The 16,749-nt window shown below is 40.7% G+C and overlaps 1 protein-coding gene across 1 annotated transcript; it reads right to left on the bottom strand.

Annotated features, from left to right (window-relative positions):
• Positions 1 to 624: 624 nt before the first annotated feature.
• LOC130294975 (fibrinogen-like protein 1) lies at positions 625 to 14,690 on the bottom strand. Its single transcript, XM_056545132.1, has 7 exons — positions 14,665 to 14,690; positions 7,461 to 7,527; positions 7,301 to 7,322; positions 6,717 to 6,808; positions 4,346 to 4,466; positions 1,053 to 1,238; positions 625 to 926 (listed from the first exon to the last, which is right to left on the bottom strand). The coding sequence occupies exons 1-7, from the start codon at positions 14,688 to 14,690 to the stop codon at positions 625 to 627; spliced, it is 816 nt and encodes a 271-aa protein (XP_056401107.1).
• Between the last annotated feature and the right edge of the window lie 2,059 nt (positions 14,691 to 16,749).

Raw genomic sequence — 16,749 nt, 5'->3', positions numbered from 1 at the left:
ATCAGGTGCCAAATGAGCTGCCAAAACCACATGAATAACTACAGCACATAACAGGTATTGTGGTGCTTTGGGGCATTTTTTTTTTCCTAACATCCCTGGAGTGCTCCTTTAAATTAGATTATGGTATTTGATGACTTATTATTATTTAATAATTTACTGATATCTGAAAGTGATGTAAAAAACAGAAAATAGAAACTATTAGGAAAAAGAAAATTTTCAGTATCTGTTTCTAATCAGTAAAAATACATATTGTTTTTCTCCTTATATTAGAGATGAATGCCAGATGGAGGAGAAAGATTTATTACAAAAGCGCAAAACACAATATTAGGTCAAGACAATATCAGCTGGTAGAAAGAGCGGGAACTAACATTTACATTTTAATACCCCTGGTGTTTGGTGGTATGTTCCCGGAAAAGAATTGTGTTTGGACTGTATAATTTGTTACTTTAAATAAAAGACATACAGTACAGTAATATAATTTATAAAAATGTTCTTTAATAACATTTACAAATAAAAAGATTAAATATATATATATATGTATATATATATATATATATATATTATTTTTTTTAAATAACAAATTATTAATTATGCCCAAAATATGGTTTAATGCAGTAGAATCCGCTAATGATGAATCAGATACATTTTGCTAAATTTCAAAGACTCTTTTACTTTCCACGTTGGCCACAACACCGATGAGGCATAACCTATACATCTTGGTGGTTTGCGCCAAATTCCGTTCAGATTTGTTGATCCGCAGGCGTTAAACCACCAACCTGAATGGACTATTTCACTGCAGCTGTTGAACATAATGTCTCCGAACTGACATGACCCGGCACAGTTGTCGGTGGGATGATCCCAAGTGCTAAAGGAGCTGCCATATTGGTTGGTGCCTTTAATAGCTGGATCCCCAAAGAAGGCATCTCCTACAAGTGAAAAGATATAGTACAATTACTGTATGTATATGTATATATATATATATATATATATATAAAAATAATTCTTCACATTTGTTGGAATTTTTTTTACTCCTTTCTTCTCTATCCCCTCACCTGCGGTACCGGAGTAATTTCCTGCTGATAATTTATAGGAACTGTCTTCATTCCCTACATTAAAGGGGTTGTATTCGGCATAGGCTTCTTTTCCATCGAAGCTCCCGATACTGATGTGAAGTTTGGCAGGTCTGTCTGTTTGTTGTGTCAGGGCATAAATGTAGTTGAGCCCAAGCCAGTGTTCCCCTATAACAACAAAATAATATATAAGAAACAAACTAAAGAGAGTAGCGATACAATAATGAGAAGGCTACACTACAAATTTTGGGGAAGAACATCTCAAAGGTGTCTCTATCTAGGTAAGTGAAGGTATGTCCAGAGGTCAAAAGGGCCAAAATCCTTTGGTTACGTTTTAGCCTTTTTCATTTGGTTAGTATCTTGCCTATTCTATAGAATGAAACTATAGAGAGAAAAACAATAATGGAGATTTCCATTATTTCCATCTTTTGGACCAACTTCTTATTTTGGCTTACAAATACTAGAGTAACATACTGGCGCAAACCAGTGTTAATTTTATCGACTTATCATTTTCATCATAGTTTTAGTCAAAATCTGTTTTTCAGTGATTAAAACTAAATAGAAACTGTAGGTGTTATGTCCAGTCTATTTCTGATAAATCTCCACTTCTATATCTTTTGTGCTAGAGCCTACATTGGGGAAAGGGATTTGATAGGTTCATTAAATAGAAACTAAGTTATGACGACCGAAAACTATACCTAAAATGTATCCAAATTTCAGTCAACTAACTATAACTAGGCTAAAATATTTAGTAGAGAAGATTTGGGTAAAGATCCCATCAGAGGGAATACTTTTGCCTGTATTGACGGGGGTACTTCGCCGAAAAACATCTTATCCCCTATCCAGAGGCTAGGGAATAAGATGTCCAATCTCTGGTGTGGCACCACAATCATCTGTGCACGGAGTGAACTCTGCTCCGTGCCGGATGAGAGGTGACTACAGCCGCCCCGCCCCCTTCATTCATGTATATGGGAGGAGGCGGGACGGCTATGTACCATTCGTCACGCCCCCTCCCATAGACATGAATGGAGGGGGCGTGGCATGATGTCCCGAAAGCGGATGCTCCAAGCTTCCGTGTTCCGGATGCCCCCGCTGCCAGCCTGGGGATCGCGGGGGTCCACAGTGATGTGACCCTTGCGATTAGACATCTTATCCCCTATCCTATCAGATAAGAGGTTTTTCAGCGGAATACTCCTTTAATGCTCAAACCCTATTACTATAAGTAATAACAAGTAAATAACTATTTACTCAGGAAAATTGAATATGTTTGGTTTAGTTAAGGTGCAAAAAAATTTTTGGCCCTGAGAAAAACTTTTGCTAAAATTTTGATCAGTTTTCACCCTGACTGATCACTAGAATGAACAGGGAAAGAGAGTGCACGGCTGAGCCCCATGACCAAGACAATCCTAAAGGTTTTTTCACATGGCAGAATTTCTGCCCATACACCACAATTCCGCTTCCCCATTCATTTGGGTGGTTTCTGGCTTGTGCAGAATTGGTGCGGAATCCGCATGTGGAATTTCAGAACTGTGAATGGGAGTGCGGAATCCCATAGAAGTCTATTGGGATTTAATTTGAGGTGGAAACTGCATGAGGAATCTGTGCGGAATTCCGCATGTGGAAATTCTGCTGTGTGAATAGACCCTAAGATTCAAATTAAAGCCCAGTAGACTTCTATGGGATTTTGCACTCCCATTCACACTTCTGAATTTCCACATGTCTAGTGTTAATCAGCATAGGCCATATTCGAATTTGCGATAGCTCACGAATATATGGACGAATATTCGTCACATATTCGCTAAATTCGCATATTTGTAATATTCGCGTTTTATTTTCGCATATGGTAATACGAATATTATGCATATGTGTAAATTAACATAAGCGAAAATTTGCATATGCAAAAATTAGCATATGCACATTTTCGCATATGCGAAAATTCGGACGCCAGTCTCACACATTAGTATTACAGCCTTCTTTACACCACACAAGCTGGAAGCAGAGAGGGATGATCACTGTGATGTGTACTGTGAAAAAAAAAATATTCGTAATTGCGAATATATAGTGCTATATTCGCGAATATTTGCAAATTCGTGAATATGCGATATTCGAGAATAAAATTTGCATTGCGAATATTCGTGAGCAACACTAGTGGATTCCATACGGATTGTGCACCAATTCCACACAAAATCTGCACAAGCCAGAAACCCCCCAAATGAATGTGGAAGCGGAATTGGTGCGACTGTGCAGAAATTCTGCCATTTGAATAGACCCTTATATGTGAGTTTGAACAGCTAAGCGCACTACCGGCTCATTCTAGCGATTGGTCCGGGTCTGAACACTCGGAACCTGACCGGTCAAAACTTTAGTAACAGCGCCCATTTAGGCATTTCACTAGAATCTGCATTACACTTTAACTAAAACCTGTTATTTGACTAAACCTACTTAAGTTTTAATCGACGAAAAGAAAGGTTCAAAGTGTTTTCGCTTAAAGGGGTACCCCGGTGCTCCAGTGTTCTAAACATTTTGTTCAGAACACTCAGAGCCAGAGGCCGTGATCGTGATGTCACGGCCACACACCTTGTGACATCACATTATACCCCCTCCATTCATGTCTATGGGAGGGGGCGTTTCGGCAAATATATCTGTTAAAATTTATGCCACTTAGGAATATTATGTGAACATTTATATGGGAAATTGCTAAAAGAATTAAAGGGTTATTTTTTTTAAATTATATTTTATAGCGGTGGGGAAAAAAAGAATAAATGTAAAAAAAAATAATTTTTTTTTAAGTACCCATGCTGGGGCCCTTAATGTTTTGCTCGCAACTCCTGTTTGGCTGTGTAAAGTCACCTGATCTTCTGTCTTATTCCGAGACAAGCATTCAGCCAACCAGGGGTTCCTGCAGTGTCCCATTTAGTCAGTGATTGGCCGAGCAGGAATGTCCTACTCTAAGCACTACAGAAAAAAGTAGATCGGGAGACCAGACAGAGCTGAATGAGAGCTGTGGGGGACCAGGGGGAGGTAATTACGGTTGTTTTTATTTTTATTTTCCCTTCCTCGTTTTATTTATTTATTTTTAATAAACACAGGAATACCCTTAATAATTTGGGAAATGTTTATAGCAGGAATTGGAATAACAGGATTAAAAACATGTTATATATCATTGCACTACCAAATTGTAATAATAAAACACCTCCACCTCTAATCTCATCTTTTACACAGACCTGAATGATCACTAATATATTTTTTTTCCATCAGGATTTTCTCAGGTTTACCTTGAAGTTTGCCAAATCCATTTTTATACTCGTCCCATGTTCTGTCAAAGTCTAATTTGTCCGATGCATCGTGTCTCTGCATAAGAGTCCAACCTCCACCTTCAGACATCTCACAGAATACCTTGAATTAGAGAAAATATTCTTAATTGTGAATTATAGTTTCTTATTGTCAGTGTCAATATAGGCTAGTGTTGTGCAAAAGTAGTAAATAAGGCTGGGTTCACATGTGTCCAGCATCCGGTGCAACTGCCTAAATCTCGACGCAACTGATGACAACGTGCATCAGTTGTCATCAGTTGTATGGCATCCGGTGTCTATTGTTTCCGGTGCTGGACAGGGGAACGCAGCAAGTTGCGTGTCCAAAACTCTGGCGCCCAGCCTAAGAAACTCCATATATCCGGTATCAGTGTCATTCTATTGACCCCTACATAATCTGTGCCACCATGCCCCTAATCATCTGTACCACTGTCTTTTAATGGCCTGTGCCACCATGCCTCCAATGAACTGTACTACCATGTCCTCTAATGATCTATGCCACTGTGTCCCTAATGATCTGTGGCACCATGCCCCAATAAATGGTGCCACCATTCTCCAATGATCTGTGCCACTACATCCCAATTAATGGTTCCACCATAGCCCTATGATTTGTGCCACCATGCCTCAATGACATGTGCCTCCATGCCTCAATAAATTGTTTTACCATCCCCCCAAAAAACTACAAAAATAAAAATTGTACCAAAAAAACAAGTAGAGACACAATATTCTAATTGATATGATTTGTAATTTAATTTTATGTATTTTGTAATTAAACTTTGTGTTATTTAATATTGTGCTGTTATCTATCCCACCTATACTTAAATGGGCACTGTCATGAAATCAAAAAATTGATATGTTGTAGTACTTAAGTACTACAACGTATCTCTAATATACTTTAATAAAAAAAAAAGTTTAAAAATCACTTTTAAATTCGGCCACTAGGGGTCGCCCTCCTAGTGGCCGAATGCATTAGGCAGTGACGTCACTAATGATTCACTGCGGTGCTCGCTCCCGCCTGTCAATCAGACAGGCGGGAGCGAGCGCTTTGAAAGAAGAGGATGCGCGCAGGCTCCCTGGCAGGCCCTGGCCCCGGCCCCCAGCCAGGGGGGTTGTGGGCTGCGTGGCGGGAGCAGGATGTGCGGCCATTCACCTATACAGTATGCCTCCAATTGTTTCCCCACTACAACTCCCAGCATGCCCTGACAGCCAATAGATGTCAGGGCAAGCTGGGAGTTGTAGTGGGGAAACAGCTGGAGGGACACTGAATAGGTGAACTAAGGGGGGGTGGGGAGTGAGTTGAGCGGCGCGACAGGGGGGGGGCTTGCGGGCTGCGCGGCGGGGAGCGGGATGTGCACAGCGATCACAGATACTGTTTTCAGCTATACAGGGTGCCTCCAGTTGTTTCCCCACTACAACTCCCAGGATGCCCTGACAGCCAATAGATGTCAGGGTATGCTGGGAGTTGCAGTGGGGAAACAGCTGGAGGCGCCCTGTATAGGTGAACTACGGGCGGAAGTGTCGGCCCCAGCAGGCATCAGTGACGTGGTGCCTGCTGGGGAAGTCTGCCTGGTAGTGAGCACACTACCAGGCAGACAAAAATGCATTTTTTAATATGTAAAAAAAAAAAATTAAGGCAGGGAGGGGGTTAGGGATAGATGGGTAACAGGCAGGGACAGAAAAAAGAAAAAAGTGATGGTGGGAGCTACCCTTTAAAGGGGTAAACGGAAGAGAAAAAAAATTATTTTCATATCAACTGATGCCGGAAAGTTCTACAGAATTGTTAATTACTTTTATTTAAAAAAATGCACATCTTCTAGTTCTTATCAGCCGCTGTATGCTCCACAGAGTCATGTAGTGTTTCCAGTCTGCTCCCTGCTGCCACCCCTGTCCATGTCTGAAACTGTGTAGAGCAATAGAAGACTACCAGAACAAAGCCTCCTGTTCTGGACAGTTCCTGACATGGACAAAGGTGGCAGCAGAGAGCACCAAGCTGTGTCAGATTAAAAAATAACTACATGACTACTACACTTTCTCCTAAATACCCCTTTAGGCTTAAAGGGGTTATCCAGTAAAATACTTTATATATATATATATATATATATATATATATATATATATCAACTGGCTCCAGAAAGTTAAATAGATTTGTAAATTACTTCTGTAAAAAGAATCTTAATCCTTTCAGTACTTATGCGCTTCTGAAGTTAAGTTTTTTCCTGGAATACCCCTTTAAATATGTCTGATCTTCAAGGGGTTAAGGAAGTTTTAAGGAAATAAAATAAAATAAAAAAATTTTACACTTAAATAACAGCTAGGATCCTTTTGTCTGTCTTACCTGAAAAGAAAAGGTAGTTGCTTTTGGTTGTATCCAGTAAATCCCACTGGTGAAAGCATTATTCCTGTCCCATATATCTGAGCAGTCAAATCCTAAAAAAATAAAATATAAGAATTTACTATATATATATATATATATATATATATTTATATATTTTTTATTATTATTTATTATGTTCATTCATTTAGTTCAGACAAAAAAAAAAAGTCCTTCCTGACTCCAAATCGGTCAATTGGAATAAAACCCAAGATCAACGAGCTAACATAGAGGGGATTTATCAAAACCAGGAAACCATAGCAACCAATCAGATGGCTTCTTTCATTTTTGAAAAGGCCTCTGAAAAATTAAAGAAGTGATCTGATTGGCTGTTTTTTTTTTTATAAATCTCCCCCAAAGACCGCATATGGTATCATCACGCATATGGTAATTTATATGTCCACCAAAAAAAAAAAATGCAACAAAAGTGATCTTAAAAATTACATAGAACCACAACTCGGTGATAAAACTACCCCAATGACTTTTCAAACTTCACTTTACTTTTACCATTTAACCCCTTTCTTAAATATTTATAAATAGTGTCTTACCTTGAGCCACGTCAGACTGGGCCTAGAATCACAAAGACGGAAGAGATTCATTATCACGGTTATTAACCTCACAAAAACTAACATAATATATAATAAAGAGAAATGAATGGAAATATTTATAGTTTTGGTGTTAAAAAATATGGTATTTCCTTATATTTACCTGGTGGTAATAAAGGTTTAATAATAGGAGGGAAGCGAATAGGTTCATTGCTGTCATGGTTCTATTCCTAAAATGTGAGAAATCATAAGAATAAGAAAAAACAATAAAGTATTTGGGTCAATATTTTTAGTCAGGATTGGGTCCAAAACACAGAAAAACCTCCATATCTTTCCATCATATTTTATGCTGAGTTGGTTCAACTCCTGGTAAAAAATGGCGATCAAAATACAAAATGTGAACTTAGCCCTAAATGTAAATGATATAAATAAATAAAAAAAACATGTAAAGATGAGGCTGATACATGTAGAATAAATTACAGATTAAATAAAAAAATAAATATTCAAGTTAGACATTATGTATAAGGTTTAAAATGCACATTGTAGGAAGCACAATCCCCCTGCAGCACTTACTGTATATATCCCATGTCCAGATGACCTACAGCTGAGCTGTGTACAATACACTACCCATCCCTGCCATCCCTTCTTATAGTCCTGTACCAGGGCGGAGACAGAAACCTGCAGATCAGGTGATGGAGACCATGTATTACCAGCCTTTGTTGTACAATGAAGGACATTAACATTCCAGTTTCTATCTTTTCTTCTTATACTTTTAAATTGTCCCAACATCACTATGGTTTTCTGCTGACTCGTAGATAATGTCTCGAGGCAATGAACTGCACCACCATGACCCTAATGATCAGCTCCACCAGTGTTCTGCAATGATCCGTGCCACAATGCATTCATAATCTGTACCACCATGCCATTATGGATCTGTATAACCATCCGGCAATGAACTGCACCACCATGACCCTAATAATCTGCACCACTGTCCTGTAATGATCTGTGCTACCATGTCCAAATTAACTGTACTACCATCGTGCCCTGTAGTGATCTGTGCCACGGTGCCTCAATGATCTGTGTCTCAATGCCTCAGTGAACTGCACCACCAGGCCCTAATCATCTATGCCACCATGCCCCAAATTTCTGCGCCAACATGCCCCAATGAGTTGTCCCACTATTCCTCCATGATCTGTACCTCCATGGCCCCAACGAATTGTGCCACCATGCCCCAATATTCCATGCTACAAGGAGAATCATTTATTTACTTATTTATTTACTCCTTTGTTCATTTTTCTACGCATACACCCACGGGGATAAATAATGTAGGGTTTGTTCTAGTAATGGTAATACCAGTTGTACTTTTTTTTTATAAAAAAAAATTTGTATTACTAAATATAAATATATAAATGTATTTATTTATTTGTTTATTCATTTATTCTTTCATTCATTCATGAGCTCTTTGTCAGTTAATGTACTAATTACTCTGATTTACTATGATTTACTAATTACTTTGATTTACTATTTACTATGATTTACTAATTACTTTGATTTACTATTTACTATGATTTACTAATTACTTTGATTTACTATTTATTATGATTTACTAATTACTTTGATTTACTATTTACTATGATTTACTAATTACTTTGATTTACTATTTACTATGATTTACTATTTACTATGATTTACTATTTACTATGATTTACTATTTACTACAACAAGAACAACTGGGTGTCCTTCATTGTTTTGCTCTTATCTTTTCCATATTAACTTCCCGTCTGGTTATGTGTTTGTCTGGAGCCACAAACCCCTACAGCAGAACAATAAAAAGATTCAGAATTTTTTGCATAAGTCTTTTATCATATAATGATCCAGAAGCCAGACAAGACCAAATTGAACACAATCCACCCGGTAGACCGGAAAAGCGACTTTGAACTTTCCTTTACCTGGAGAATCTGGATTGGCAACTTTTCCGTATTTAGCATAAGACCTTCATTATCAATTCACATTGAAGGAGTTGTCCCACCTTTCATATGTGCGTCAAATCCCTTGATGTAACATGAACATCTTAAAGCCTTGGAATCTATGGGGGGCAGTGCCCCAACCCACCTGAGGAGGCAGCCACACAATTCAGGCAGAGAATAAATATAAAGGTGGCCACACATGTTCACAGATCTCTCCATGCATTTCTATGGATGTCATGAAGACGGCCAAGGATAACTGCTCAGCTGTTGCCATAAATCCCATATATATGAATTAGGTTGAATTAGTGTTTAATCCAGTGTTTTCCAAACAGCTTGTCTCCAGTTGTTACTAAACTACAACTTCTGGCAACCTAAATATGTTTACAAATATGTCACGTGGCAGTGCGTAAAGTTTTTGCTTTATTTTTTGCAACAGTTACAATATTTTTATTTACTTACATTTATTTATTTTCATTTTTACAAAAATTGCAGGAAAATATGCAACAAATTATGCACCAGTAACAGAATTTTAAATTAAGTTTAAATATATTGATTGATATATGATTCGGACGATTCACCAAATTTTCTGAAAAAATTTGGTTCGATCCGAATTTATTTGTGGCAAATCGCTATTAAAAACGGCTATTTCCAAGTTATAGAGAGCCTTAATAGGGGTGTAGAACACTTTGCCTTGTCATAAAACGCATAGGGAGTGTGCTGTGTTAGTGAAATAATACTGTTATTCAGTATGACATGCAGATTACGGGCATCGCTATTAGAATCACTGCCGCAGAGCGTCTGGATGTGGCAGCAGGTAGACCAAATGGCATCAAAATTTAAGAGAATAAAGAGATTTTTATGTAATTTTTATTTTATTTAATTTGAATTTATTTACATTTTTTTGAGTACCCATTCTGGTGAGCATCGAACTGGTGGTCCACCATGAGGCCAGCTACCACCTGTCCCAGCCTGTGCCTCTCAGCGCAACCCCATACTCTGAGTGTCCACTTGAAAAGGGAGGGGCTGCAGTACCAGCAACTTGGACAGGAGCACATTCAGCTTCTGTGCCATTGGATAAGTGGGCTCATAAAGCTAGAACTTGTATCTTAAAATCGAGCTGGTGGTCCTTCGCCAGACGAGATACCACCTGTTCCAACCCCTGCCTCTCAGCGCCCCCCCCCCCCTGACTGTGAAAGTGCGAATGCTCCATTTAATCAATTATGGTTCATTGTTATTGCTCGTACCTGTTAATTGGATTCTCATGGTAATTCCACAGGTAATATATGAAGTTGATGACCATAGGGCCTGAAAAGATTATATTGATTTTTTATTTATTTAAGATTTATATTAGACTAGCTGAGTACCCGGCGTTGCCCGGTTTTTCCTTCCTAATCCTTTTTGGAGAGGAAAATAAACAAAGGAGGAAGCTTTTGACTTCATAACCCGTCCTCATATATTGTTGTCATATCCCAACCCCATATCCCGTCCTCCTATCCCGACCTCCTATCCAGTCCTCCTATCCCATACTCCTATCCCGACCTCCTATCCCATCCTCATATTCCGTCCTCCTATCTATCTCAATCTCCTATCTCCACCTCCTATCTCGACCTCCTTTCCCGACCTCCTATCCCGACCTCCTATCCCGTCCTTCTATCCTGACCTCCTATCTCAACCTCCTACCTCGACCTCCTATCTTGACCTCCTATCCCGACCTCCTATGTCGACCTCCTATCACGATATCCTATCCTGACCTCCTATCCCGTCCTCCTATCTCGACCTCCTATCCCGCCCTCCTATCTCGACTTCCTATCCAGTCCATCTCGCAAAACCTTGCCTGTGCTCCACTGTCCCTCTCCCCCTCCTCCTCCAGTTCAGCCCCCACAGAGCTCATGTGGCCCCGAGATGTAGGCGCCACGTCTCCAGTGCCCTGACCAGCCATTGTTTCCAACACGTGTTGTAGTAGAAGAAGCAGTGGAAAGACGTTGTTCATCCCGTAATCCTGGCAACTGACTAATAATGTGGCTTTCTCAAAGGGCCTGAGCAAACGGCAGGTGTCACGTATGAGCTACCATTGGTTGACATTGAAGTTACACAGGGGAGTTCCCCTATCTGCTTGGATCAACAAGAAATTGGTGATGGCTTTTCTCTGTTCGTATAGTCAGTCCAACATATGGAGGGTAGAATTCCAACACGTAGAAACCTCGCAAATCAGACTATGTTGTGGGATACCGTTCTGACGCTGCAGCTCAAGGAGGGTGCGCTTTGCGGTGTACAAGTGGCTGAAGTGCATGCAAAGTTTTCTTCACATTTTAGGATGTCTTGCAGATGGGGAGAACACTTCAGGAATCGCTTGAAAACCAGATTCAACACGTGTGCCATGCAGGGCTCATGGCTCAGGCTTCCTTGAAGCAGCGCAGATAAGATGTTCTTCCCCTTGTCGGTCACCATGGTTCACATTTCCAGTTTTTGTGGAGTAAGCCATGATCCGATTTCTTGATAGATGACTTTTAGCAGTTCCTCCCCTCTGTGACTCCGTTCGCCAAGGCAAATGTGAAGAAAAGCGTGACACCGCTGTGCCCTACACACATGGTATTCTGGAGGGGCATTTTTATTAAAATTATTAATTCAAATTTACTAAAATGTGTTAATTCAAATGAATTCAAATTCTTAATTTTTTAACATTTTTATGTAATGTGCCAGCAGCATGAGCATGCCACATGGCGGCACAATGACAAAGCCTGGAGGTGGCAGGAGCATAAGGAGACCATACAGTGGCAGAATGACCAACCCTGGAGGTGGCAGCAGCATGAAGAGACCATTGGGCCTTACAATTCCAAAGATTAAAAGAAAAATGTTAAAACTTGAATTGAAGATTTATGGTAGCTAGTTCTACCATAAAATTTTTTTTGGTAATGTCCCAGCAGCATGATGACACCATAGGGCTTCACAAATCCTAAGATTAAAAGATATATTTTCACATTTTAATTGAAGATTTATGGTAGCTAGTGCTACCATAATTTTTTTAGGTAATGTCCCAGCAGTATTATGAGACCATAGGGCCTCACAATTCCTAAGATTAAAATATATATTTTCTAATTTTAATTGAACATTTTAAAAAGCTAGTTCTACCATAAATTTTTTTAGGTATTGTCCCAGCAGCATGAATAGACCACATGGCGGCAATATGACACACCCTGGAGGTGGCACCAGCATGAGGAGACCAAAATGTGGCAGAATGACCAAGTCTGGAGGTGGCAGCAGCAAGAGTAGACCAAATGGTGACAGAATGACACAGCCTGGAGGTGACGGCAGCTTGACCAGACCAACGGGCCTCACAATTTAAAAGATTAAAGATATTTTTTTGAATTGCATGTGGCCATGTTAACATCCTTCAGATACTTGATGAAAAACTGCCACACCACAGAGTAGCTGATTTCCCCCCCCAATATTCCGCACTAACTGACTGCAACTACCGCTGACTCCAGGGACCCCTGTTCCACTACCTCCCGAGCAGGTAGGCTGCCGCAAAGCAGATGGTCTACCCCGGGCATGTTTGGTTCCAGACTTCCCACTGCTGCCACTATGCTGATTCTTAATCATGCTATCATCATCATCGAGTTGTGTCAACACATCACTGATGTCCTCCTCAGGTTCCTCAACAGTGTTCTTCAGGAGCCTGAATGCTCCCAACACCACCTCCCACGTCACTCTCCTCATCATTTTTTGCCCGCCTAGCAAAGGAAGCGGGGGATGTCCCCTCCACTTCTTGGCTGGGCTGCAGACTGTCCTCTAGTAGATCGTCCTGACTAAAAAGTGAAACTGAACCCACAGCAGAGGACAGAGGCAATTTCTATAGGGGTGGGAACAGCATAGGGCAGAGGCAATTGAAGGACAGGGACTGCTCCCAGGCCATGCCAACTGATGGTGGTTTCTGAGGAATCCACCGACTGTTGACTGAGTGTGTCAGATGTAACTTGTGATGAAGTGGATGACTGAGTTAACCAGTCAATGACAGCAGATAGGTTGTTGGTTGAGACACGACCGCTAGCTGATATCAGGAGCTCGGGCCTCTCGCTGGGACTCCTGCTGCCACTCGCCCCTAGTCTGCTGTGACCTCGACCTGATGAATTTAGGCCTCTGCCACTCCTCTGCCTTGCATACTTAGTGTGTATATGAGGGGAGTTCAATACACTCTGCTATGCTTAAAACAGTATTGGAGGTGAATCGCTGCTGGAAAAATGCTTTTCTGGCCAACACACAAAACTGTCTGTCCCTATCTATTTCTCTGCAATGAAAGGCTGAAGTGACTGGCTGCAATATGGCAGCCAATAATATAGGGCTGTGACATCAATGGGGTGACTGGCTGCTGATAGGCTGCATACTGCATGTGATTCAGGGTCATCCCACCTACCCTTGTTCCCGCCTTCCCAGGATTCCTTGCCCCATGTCCTCACATGTGGATCCACCATTTTAGATGCCCTGGAGCCTGGACCACACTAAATGGAGTTTAAGGAAGCGTTTTGCGCGATCGAAACGCTGTGATATTGGCATTCGTTGTGAATCGAATTTTTCCATGAAATTCGTCATGAATTTGGATTCATCAGATTCGATTCGCTCATCCCTAACTGTACCTATTAATTTTTTTATAATTTATAATTTTTTTAATTTATACAATTTTTTGTTCATTATGTTATGTTAAGTTGACTTATTTTATGTTATGTTAAGTTGACTTATTTTATTTTGGAAATGTGTTTTGAGAAAGATCAGTTCCTTATGTCTATATAGAGAATTATAATACAAAGGATAATGACAACATAGTGAATGAAGCTCTGAGGAGCGAAACATGTCGGGGGGCTATTTGTCTGAGTTTTTAATAAGCCTGTGTCACCGGTCATATTTTCATTATACTTGTTGTTAGGACTGCAGCTATCAACAGTATATATGATGTGATACTTCCAATGTTATACTATTGTCATGTCCCAGTGATGTATACCTATTACAGTTGGACTGGTGACACCGATGTTTTAAAACTTTTTTTTTGTCATACCTTTTAATAAACACATTAATAAAAGTGATCTTTAAAGGGGTACTCCATCCCTAGACATCTTATCCCCTATCTAAAGGATAGAGAATAAGATGTCTGATGGCGAGGGTCCCACCGCTAGGGTGACCACATTTCCTAATTGCCATTCAGAGACACTTACTTTCACAAGTGCATTTCGCCAAACTTATACGTGAGACTGGTAAAAACATATCTGCCTGTGCATTTTTCAGTTCAAAGCACCTTTATTTATTTTTTCCTAATGCCCAAAACAATTTTCCAGACTTGCCCTAACATCTACGTATACATTTCTTATATGTAGCCTGAGCCTCTCTCCATTTATCTTTTTTTTATCTTACATTCCATTTCCTGCCTCTAATTCCATGTAGTAACTAACTTACTACACGTTTTACAAGTCCAACTTTCTAAGCAATAAATATTTGCTGCCCTGAACACAAAGGAAAGAATATTCAGACATCCATTAAAAAGTTACACTTACATTTAGTCCTCTTTAATGCTGATAATGGCCGCTGGATTAGTACAGACAGTTACAGTAGGCGCCGCACAGTAGAGATCCCGACTCCGGCTGACGTCACCGTCGTCACGTGACTCGGCCGCGCACTGCGTGCAGCAAGGCAGGGGAGGAGCCACACACACTGGACAGTACTATGTGATGCCAATCTGATTCGGCGATCACATAGTATAAGGAAGTGACTATGTCACAGCCAGGGCCGGCCTTAGGTGGTCAGGCGCCCTGTGCAAGATAATCTTGTGCTGTCCCCCCTATTACCCCATAAACATAAACAAAGAGGAAAAAAATCTTTGTAACAAATATTTCTTTTTAATATTTAGTCAGTCCCCTGCCCCCCTTAATCAGTCCCATGTCCCCTTCACCAGTCCCCTGCCCACCTTAATCAGATGCAGTATAGTTCCCCCACATTAGGTGCAGTATAGCTCACCACATTAGGTGCAGTATAGTTCCCCCACATTAGGTGCATTATAGTTCCCCCACATTAGGTGCAGTATAGTTCCCCACATCAGGTGCAGTATAGTTCCCCCACATTAGGTGCAGTATAGTTCCCCACATCAGGTGCAGTATAGTTCTCCCACATTAGGTGCAGTATAGTTCCCCCACATTAGATGCAGTATAGTTCTCCCACATTAGATGCAGAATACTTCTCCCCATGTTAGGTGCAGTATAGTTCCCCCACATTAGGTACAGTATAGTTCTCCCCACATTAGGTGCAGTATAGTTCTCCCCACATTACGTGCAGTATAGTTCTCCCCACATTAGGTGCAGTATAGTTCTCCCCACATTACGTGCAGTATAGTTCTCCCCACATTAGGTGCAGTATAGTTCTCCCCACATTAGGTGCAGTATAGTTCCTCCACATTAGGTGCAATATAGTTCTCCCCACATTAGGTGCAGTATAGTTCTCCCCACATTAGGTGCAGTATAGTTCTCCCCACATTACGTGCAGTATAGTTCTCCCCACATTAGGTGCAGTATAGTACCCCCACATTAGATGCAGTATAGTTCTCCCACATTAGATGCAGAATACTTCTCCCCATGTTAGGTGCAGTATAGTTCCCCCACATTAGGTACAGTATAGTTCCCCCACATTAGGTGCAGTATAGTTCCCCCACATTAGGTGCAGTATAGTTCCCCCACATTAGGTGCAGTATAGTTCTCCACATTAGGTGCAGTATAACTCTCCACATTAGGTGCAGTACAGTTCCCCACATTAGGTGCAGTATAGTTCCCCACATTAGGTGAAGCATAGTTCCCCCACATTAGGTGCAGTATAGTTCCCCACATCAGGTGCAGTATAGTTCTCCCACATTAGGTGCAGTATAATTCCCCACATTAGGTACAGTATAGTTCCCCACATTAGGTGAAGTATAGTTCCCCCACATTAGGTGCAGTACAGTTCCCCAACATTAGGTGCAGTATAGCTCTCCACATTAGGTGCAGTACAGTTCCCCACATTAGGTGCAGTATAGTTCCCCACATTAGGTGAAGCATAGTTCCCCCACATTAGGTGCAGTATAGTTCCCCACATCAGGTGCAGTATAGTTCTCCCACATTAGGTGCAGTATAATTCCCCACATTAGGTACAGTATAGTTCCCCACATTAGGTGAAGTATAGTTCCCCCACATTAGGTGCAGTATAGTTCGCCACATCAGGTGCAGTATAGTTCTCCCACATTAGGTGCAGTATAGTTCTCCCACATTAGGTGCAGTATAGTTCCCCACATTAGGTGAAGTATAGTTCCCCCACATTAGATGCAGTATAGTTCCCCACATCAGGTGCAGTATAGTTCTCCCACATTAGGTGCAGTATAGTTCCCCACATTAGGTACAGTATAGTTCCCCACATTAGGAGAAGTATAGTTCCCCCACATTAGGTGCAGTATAGTTCGCCACATCAGGTGCAGTATAG

The sequence above is a fragment of the Hyla sarda genome, chromosome 11 (genome assembly GCF_029499605.1).
Source record: "Hyla sarda isolate aHylSar1 chromosome 11, aHylSar1.hap1, whole genome shotgun sequence".
In the NCBI taxonomy this organism is placed as follows: Eukaryota; Metazoa; Chordata; class Amphibia; order Anura; family Hylidae; genus Hyla; species Hyla sarda.
Note: the sequence above shows the minus strand (reverse complement) of the source record. Positions and strands in the feature narration are given on the sequence as shown.